Source organism: Anabrus simplex, chromosome 7 (genome assembly GCF_040414725.1).
Source record: "Anabrus simplex isolate iqAnaSimp1 chromosome 7, ASM4041472v1, whole genome shotgun sequence".
Taxonomy (NCBI): domain Eukaryota; kingdom Metazoa; phylum Arthropoda; class Insecta; order Orthoptera; family Tettigoniidae; genus Anabrus; species Anabrus simplex.
Window position 1 is genome coordinate 52395963 of NC_090271.1, and position 8911 is coordinate 52404873.

At 41.4% G+C, this 8911-nt stretch overlaps 1 protein-coding gene across 1 annotated transcript; it reads right to left on the bottom strand.

Moving 5' to 3' along the window:
- Positions 1-316: 316 nt before the first annotated feature.
- On the bottom strand, positions 317-4832 carry LOC136877686 (pro-resilin). The gene is made up of 3 exons (XM_068228480.1): positions 4644-4832; positions 1930-2862; positions 317-673 (listed from the first exon to the last, which is right to left on the bottom strand). The coding sequence occupies exons 1-3, from the start codon at positions 4650-4652 to the stop codon at positions 374-376; spliced, it is 1242 nt and encodes a 413-aa protein (XP_068084581.1). The 5' UTR covers positions 4653-4832; the 3' UTR covers positions 317-373.
- Positions 4833-8911: the final 4079 nt, after the last annotated feature.

Consider the following 8911-nt stretch of genomic DNA (forward strand, 5'->3'; position numbering starts at 1 on the left):
CTTTTCCTTATCACCTCCTAACATTTTACCATAAAGGTAGGAGTCATTGTGTATATTTGACATGCTTTTAACTTCATCAAATAGGGAAGGAACTTCAGGTACGGTTCGTGGAGACAATAAAATAATAACCTGCCTTAGTTGAATGTGTAATTCATTTGAGGGCTGGTAGAAGTGATTTAGACCGCATGGCTCTCGAAACAATCGTTTAGTTAGCACATGAATGTTTTGTGTGTTAATTCTAAATAAGTCTGGCCATAGTTACTTTCAAAAGAGCATTTATTTCAAAAATGATATATATTATGATACAAGAGGTATTTACAGGTTGACTATTTACAGGATAATTTATTTAGTTTGCTCGATGTCGTGTATTGCATTAGTAAGGACCTCCTTGTCCTCGTCCTTGACCTTGGCCGTAGCTGTATCCTTCCTTGGCGCTCCTGATCTCTTCAGCCCTCTGGGCAGCGGCGGCACCTTCAGCGGTCTCCTCGTACCTGATGCTGGGGTTGAAGCCCTCACCATCAGCTGTGTACTCGACCACCTGTGTACGTCCATCAGGGAGAGTCACTCGGTATTCACCCACAGCACTGTCCTCCTGCCTGCTCTCTTGGTGGCCAAAGTCGCTACCAGACTCAGCATCCTGAACTGCGTACTGGAATTCGTAGTTGGCTGGCTCCTAGAAGAAGAGGGAAAACACAACTTTACAAACGATTGGTTCTACGGCGTCATAACAAAATGACATCACCACTCTCCTCCCACCTAGGCACCTGCCATTCAAATCCCGGGCAATGTGTAAGAAAATTCATAAGTGAAGCCACCTTTCTGTTGTTCTGATTCCTCGTTAATCTGACAAATTTGCTTCTTCGTTGCTTCACTGTCAAGGTCCTACTTTTCAGGTTAATCAGATGAATGACAAAATCTAATTATATTAAGGTTCACTTCCTTCATCGTACTCACGAAGTCGAATAGATTCTAGTCCACTCAGCTTAATGTTAAAATAAGTAAGGAAGAATTTTATTTTGAATTCAAGTCCGTTCAAGGCTTGTGTCTACACCGCACGATTGAGTTCGACTTTGTTATGGCACACAGAGGTAGAAGGTATTAACATGGATTTTATAAATTTCTAAACCATAATTATTTCTTGTCATAAAAATTATATCGTTAATAACAACAGAAACTAACCGATTAATATATTTTTTAAGCTTCTGTAAACCTCACAAGAGTTGGATCTGCGCAAGTGCTGTGAAATAGAAAGATACTAGATCTAATTGTTGATAGTTATTTTGTTAAGACTGGTAATGTAAAATTTTAAGTTGCAAGAATATTTCTCAGAACTTGGTATATAATGACGGCAAAGATGAGGTAACACTTTGGAATCACTATTTCTTACTCTGCATTCGAGAGTCATTGCATTACCATGCTGCATTTAACAGTCCTGCTGATGCTACGATATGGTTCACCATGCTTACACCAGGCAAATGTAGGGCCTGTACTTTAATTGAGACCACGGTCACTATCTTATCAGTTCTAGCAACATTCTACCTATGTACCCAAAACCATAAGTTTCGAATTATTGATTCTGAAACCTCCGTAACACAAGGTTTTTTTTTCTGCTATTTGTTTTACGTCGCACCAACACAGCTAGGTCTTATGGCGACGATGGGAGAGGAAAGGCCTAGGAATGGGAAGGAAGCGGCCGTGGCCTTAATTAAGTTATAGCCCCAGCATATGCCTGATGTGAAAATGGGAAACCACGGAAACAAGGTATTTTATACTTTCGTATGTATAGTATGTCTTTCTGTTCTTTATACTTAACTTGTATGTGTTATGTACTTTTCTCTCACATTATTTCAGTTCTTTTCTTTCAAATCCGTTTCAGAATTCTTTCTTACTTATTTATATTTTTCTTATCAGAATTTTCAAAATACTTACTGAGAGGTCGTCTTCAGCAAGACGAGCTCGGGCATCGTCGTAGTTGTATCCACCGTTGGGGGCACCGTACACGGGGGAAACAGCACCGCTCTGACGTCCAGAAGCACCAGAACTGTAACCACCAGCGCCAGCAGAAGTCCTTCCGGAGGAGCGACCAAATCCGTTATAGCCTTCAGAAGCGCCAGATGCGGCAGATGGAGCATCGTACTGGCTTGAAGGAGCATTGTACTGGCTGGAGGGTGCGGAACCGAAGGAGCTAGGGGCACCGTACTGTGTAGACGGGGCAGAAGCACCGAAACCATTGGAGGCACCAAGACGTCCAGAAGCGCTGGGTGCACCGTATTGAGTAGATGGGGCAGAAGCACCGAAGCCAGTGGAGGAACTCAGACGTCCAGCAGCGCTAGGGGCGCTGTACTGAGATGAGGGAGCAGAAGCACCGAAACCATTGGAGGCACCGAGACGTCCAGAAGCGCTGGGAGCACCGTATTGAGTAGATGGGGCAGAAGCACCGAAGCCACTGGAGGAGCTCAGACGTCCAGCAGCGCTGGGGGCACCATACTGAGATGAGGGAGCAGAAACACCGAAACCATTGGAGGCACCGAGACGTCCAGAAGCGCTGGGAGCACCGTATTGAGTAGATGGGGCAGAAGCACCGAATCCATTGGAGGCACCGAGGCGTGTAGAAGCGCTAGGGGCACCGTACTGAGATGAGGGAGAACTTACACGTCCTGAACCAGTACTTGGAGCACCGTACTGTGCAGAAGGAGCACCACCGAAGCCATTTCCACCGCTAAGACGACCGGAAGCGCTTGGGGCACCGTACTGGGTTGACAAGGCGCCATTTCCTCCTCTGCTGGGCGGCAAGTACTCGCGCCCCACTGGAGGCTCGGCTAAGACGCCAGCAAGTATTGCGACGGCTAAAGCTAGAAGTATCTGTGGAGAAGGAGAAAGTAAGTAGAATATTCAGAGTTGATAATTAGAAATGCAAATTCCTAATCGATTGCGAAGCTCTCAGCTGATTCATTTGCTTTAAGATTACTATCCAGACACGCAATATGCACTTTGAACTACCTTGTATACTACGAAGTAGAAAACTGTGTTAATTGTTATCAGAGTATTGCGTCCCGCTCTTTTAATTGAAGATGAAAATTCCAGATATGAATATTGTACTCTCAATATGGTTAGCATGAATTGCTGGAAATTACAATGTGTAATAAACATTTGAAAATAAATCTCTGTAGGAATTAAGTGTTCCTTACGCTTAACACTAAAATTAAACATCGAATTTCACGCCTTCGAGTTTGGTGAAGATCTGAACGATTCTCTTCATTCGATTCCTCTTTCCTATATTTTCTTCACTCCATACATGCTCGGTAGAGGTTTAGGATGAATCCTACTTACGAGAGCGTAATAACAATTCTGGTAGCATACTATTTATCCCATTTAGTACGTTTGCTTGCTGTTTATCTGCTAAGTACGAATACTGGCTTAATTGTTGAAGAAATGTGTACATACAATTGACTTTTCATTCTGAGAAAAAATATCGTAAATATTAGTGGCCTTAATGACGAATCTCGCCCGACAGATTGCGATGTGTGTGAGTTTCTTGTATGTTTCAACGATTGTAAGAAATATAACTACTACTACTACTACTACTACTATTACTACTACTAATAATAATAATAATAATCAACACCATAACAATATTAATAACAATAGAAACTGATCTGAAATATCAAGAAGTATTAACGCCACGTTTTAGGAAATATTCACCCCTCAGTTTCAAAAGCTGATGTTTTAGAAACCATCTCCTGCGAATACTTTATCCCCTGTATTAACAGGTCCTAATGCTGCCTGTGGCCACGGCTGGTCCGTGGTTCAAGAGCTCTGCACTCCGACCGGCCAACCGAGCAGAAGGTGGGGGGGGGGGGTGGCCATGGCTCTACCGTGGCTCTTCGCCTCTGCATTCGGGAGACGGGACAGGGCTGCACCTCACGTCTATCCACAACCTTCGGCTGTCCTGAGAATGGTTTTCAATGATTTTCCATTCTCCTGCACTAACGCGAATGCTGGGACAGTTCCTAGTATAGGCCACGGCCACCAACCGCCTCACCTTCTCCCAGCATCTTCTTCACCGTTAAGAATCTCCCGGCCTGAGGGACGGCGTCTACGTCTAAGAGCCCCCCCCCCCCTTCAGGGGAGAATGAGAACATTTTAGTAGTAGTAGTCCTAATGTAAACCCATCACCTGCAACAACGTTCTTTCCAGGCCTACTGAGGAAGCTGCTGAATATCTATCTGCCAAAATGTAGAATGATATTCGGATATATGGCCCTTAAAAGAAGTAAATTTTGGAACGACAAATTATTAAAGATTTACGTTAATGATATCTTGGTGATAGGAGAAAATTAACCGGATATATCAGTGACACTTCAAGTTACTTGAATCTACCTGTTATAAAGAAATTTAAAATATAAAAGTACTTATTGATAGATATAAATTTTAAAATAAAATTTGAATACAATCGAAATCTAAGAATATTTAGTAATTCGTTTTTCAAACTTCGCAGTGTAATTATTGTTGCCTAATTTATTGTCGTAGCAACATTTCCAAAACCTATACTTCTTCTTTACTTCCTGGATATAACGTACGTTCGGTTTGAGAAATGTGATTGTTACGTTACCGATAACCTGACAAGTAATGCAGACTGTGTACCTTAGTCATGGTGGGATGAGGTCCGAAGATTACTGGATGCTTCAGAGAAGAGACGGTCACCTTATATAGCTGGCCGAGGAGATCGCGCGAACTGGATTACAAGGATGGGGGTCAACTCCACCTTGCGTCACCACGCTCTGAGTGGGAGGGGATCCTTCGAAGATGCTTGAGACACTGCAGTGACGTTTGATGAGTATCCTCCAAAACCAACTTTGCCAAATTATATGATATACTGCAGTACATCATTAGCATTGTGGATTGTGATTAACTCAGTGGCCAGAAGACAGAGGTTCAAATCCTGAATACGTTGGGATGTTCATCTCAAAATTGGTGTAGCGTCAGGGAAGACATCCGGCCTCTGCGATCCCAAAAAAGGCTCGGATAAGCTTAGAAAGTTAATTCCATCATTCTAATGCATTTTATATGTGAAATATGCTGTTTAATTTGAAGTCTGCTGAAAATGATTCCAGAATTTTGAATCCCTGTTTTCCTATTACTATTTATGTTTCTGAATTATTTATTAATTTATTAATTTTTTAATTTATTAATTAACATTTATTAATGAGCTTTGACACTCCTTCTTTCTGGAGAACCACGGAATACAACGAATTTACCCACAAAGAAATGAAGGGGTGCAACTTACGGGATGTATTTCCTGAAGTCCAGGCGCGGCTTCATAATACGATCTGCAGAGTTGCAGAACTAGCTGAATGAAATCTATGAATGAATGATGAATGAATAAATGACTGAATCAAATACTCTTCATCGAGTCGATAGCTGCAGTCGTTTAAGTGTGGCCATTATCCGGTATTCGGGAGGTATTTGTTTCGAACCAAACAGTCGGCAGCGCTGAAGATGGTTCCCAGTGATTCCCATTTTCACACCAGGCAAATGCCGGGGATGTTCCTTAATTAAGGCCACGGTCTCTTCCTTCCCACTCCTAGCCCATTCCTATCCCATCGTCACCACAAAACCTACCTATGTTGGTGAGACGTAAAGAAGTAAAAAAAAAATCGTCTTCTCTCCAAGTTACGGATGATCGCCGTGTGGGGAGAGAGTATTCATTTACTGTACTTCCTTCAAATAAAAATTCACAGCGTTTTCCCAGTCATTTGACCGGGTCAGGAATAGAATGAATGAAGCCCCGTTCTAGCGGCGAGGTTGGGAATTGTGCCGGCTGCCGAAGCTTGTCGCACTCCTCTGGGGCAATGATCAATGAATGTTTAATGAAATAAAATGGTGTTGAAGGGATTTGCTGGAATAAAAGATGACAGAGAAAACCGGAGTGCCCGGAGAAAATCGTGTCTCGCCTCCGCTTTGTCCACCACAAATCTCACATGGAGTGAAAGGGATTTGAACCACGGATCCCAGCGGTGAGAAGTCGGCGCGCTGCCGTCTGAGCCATGGAGGCTCTCTCATTTACTGCAATCATAATTAATTTTAAAGAAGGCCAAGTCATCTCCGTACTGGCCATGGAGGCCCTTGGAGGTGTGAATGTAAAGGCTTCCAGTATTCGTAACCTCGGCACTTGATGGGGTAGAGTGGTTAGCTCTACGCCTGGCCGGCTTTGCCCCCACGAATTAACCTAGTACTCATTTTTGTAGTAGGCTGAGTGCACCACAGGACAATATGCACCTCCTGAAGTGGAAATCTCGTTTCTTGAATTTTTCAACTTCCTGACGTGAATCGAACCCGCATCCTCCGGTTAACCAAGCACGCTTTTACTACCTCGACCAGGCAGCCCCTAGTCATAATTAATACATGCAGTTAGGTTTTCTTTAACCATACGCAATATTAAAGATAATCCAAGTAAGATAAATATTACAACATGATTTAACTATACTGTACTTTTCACACCAGGCAAATGCTGGGGTTGTGCCTTAATTCAGGCCATGGCCGCTTCCTTCCCACTCCTAGACCTTCCCTATCCCATCGTCGCCATAAGACCTATCTGTGTCGTTGCGACGTAAAGCAACTACCAAAAAACTATACTTATTACTTATTATAGACTACTATTTCCCGTAAATAGTACTTGGACGTACTTTTACTTCATGATTACATAAACTTAACATTTCAGATACATCTACAATTAATCTACGCCATAGCATACTGTACCCAGGGGTAGGAACCCTCTAGGACGATGCCTCCATTTCCTGATTAAACATCCGACTAACTCAGGTTGGGCAGAGAGTGGGTAAATGTTCGAGGGTAAGTCTAAAAGTCGAAGTTTATAACTTATCTCTAAGTATATAATAGGAATAATGGAGGTTTATCTCGAATGAGAAACACTAATAGGGTGGTAAGATGAGTTCATTACATAAAATAACCCCGAATCATACTACAACTCAAATAAAAGAAATTAAATCCAATAAATAAAACGTCAATGAAACTAACATTGAAAGGAAATTAAAACCAACGAAAGTGAATATGGACAGCAAGCGTTAATGATGCTGATCAAATAAATGATCAAATGAAAGTTCCAAATTACAACATTAAATATTTATGAGTTTCAGAATAACTCCACGTTATAGTCCAACGTTCCTGTTCCCATGGAGCAGCACATTATACGGAGTGATATTCAGGGTAGTTGCCGCGATAATTGCCTTTAAACGTGATTTAAGACGCAGTGTGACATGATATGACCTACGAAAAATACTAGTGGTATTTCCCAACGCTATATTTAGAAAAGACAAAACAATTACAATATCCAAGTATTTAAATTGGATCAGGTAGGGGAAAACTTATACACTACACTGACTCAACTTGAAACGCGGTTCACCAAAAGATCTAGCAAGAAGTAGATTAACCACTACCATACACTCAGCACTCGGGCTGTTCCCCATTAATCAACAAGACAATAGATCAAAATCACCATGAATTCACATACAAACACCACCCTGTAAGAGAAAAAAATAATATCATTTAATACACCCATGGAAAGCAATGGGCAAAATTGCGTTCCTCTGCTGCATTCTTGAGGTTAATTCCTGTATAACAGCAACACACAAGATTCTGGTCAATATCTCTTCACCGCTCTCCGTGCAAGTGCCGGATAAACCCTTCGTCAGCTGCAATTTAATGCCAACGTTAAAAGAACAAGACAAAACACACGTAATATTCACTGTACAATAAATGTTAAGGGTTTAAATACAGTCATTTATAGCGGCTCGCGGTTCGATACGGAAAGTCTTTCGCGATACGCGACCGGCCCGAAAGTACAATGCGGATGAGCGTTACCTTACACCGGTTAGCTCCCTAGACCAGTCACATATTTCCTGCTTTGCAGTGGGCTGAAAAGAATGATAAAATTCAAGACTGCTCGGGAGACTTGGTCACTGTTTTGACAAGATTATATTACGGAAATAGCACCTCACTTCGCGATATCTGTATAACCTTGGCTGATAAGCTAACTTGTAGGGCGAGCTTTCTCAACAACTGCTCGCAGATTCACATACACAATCGTACATATTGCCAGCATGCTACTATAATTCAACACACACATCATATTCACTGGCTTCACATTTATTTCACGGAAATTCTGATTCTCAATAATTTCTCAGAATACAAACAGTATCCTACTCTCGCTTCACACAATTCTTATATCATCTCCAGGCATGCAATCTGCCCGCATAATAGACTTCATATTTCAGCATGCACTAAATTCTCATGTATACCTTGTAATCTCATCAGTCTTTCTCAGTACAAATCAGGGTTCGATTCCCTCTCATAATCATTGTTCAAAACAGTTTCCAACCCACATTAGAAGAATATATTCTAGTAAACGGTGCATGTACAGCTCCACACGTCTTACAGCTCCTGTAGTACATGCAGCATGCGTCCTATCTGTCACTAATCTCTCTAAATAAATAAATAAATAAATAAATAAATAAATAAATAAATAAATAAATAAATACAATTTAGCTTCGACGCCGCGAGTGTAACTAGGGAGGTTGATGATTTTGGCAATCTAATCCTTCTATCTCTATCAAACAAAAATACAGGAATAATCTTAAGCTAAAACATTTCCCTCAAAATCCCATCTAGCTAGTTATAAAGTAAAAGAAATAAAGAGAAGACATGCGATCCCCTCCTATCCATATTTACAGCATCACAAATGTAAAATGAACACATGCCGTCAGTCAAAAATTACACTAAAGAAAATCTCAAATCCAAGTCTTACTAGTATTAATCGTAATTCATAAAACATGCCATTTAATTATAATACATGCGTCTTAACTTGGCAACTCTCTGGATATTGGTAGCAGCTT

What these genes read in the sequence shown, in the direction of transcription:
- LOC136877686 (XM_068228480.1), bottom strand. An exon ending in TTGCTGAAGACGACCTCTCA is followed by an intron (nt 674 to 1,929) that starts GTAAGTATTTTG and finishes CTCTTCTTCTAG; the next exon opens with GAGCCAGCCAACTACGAATT.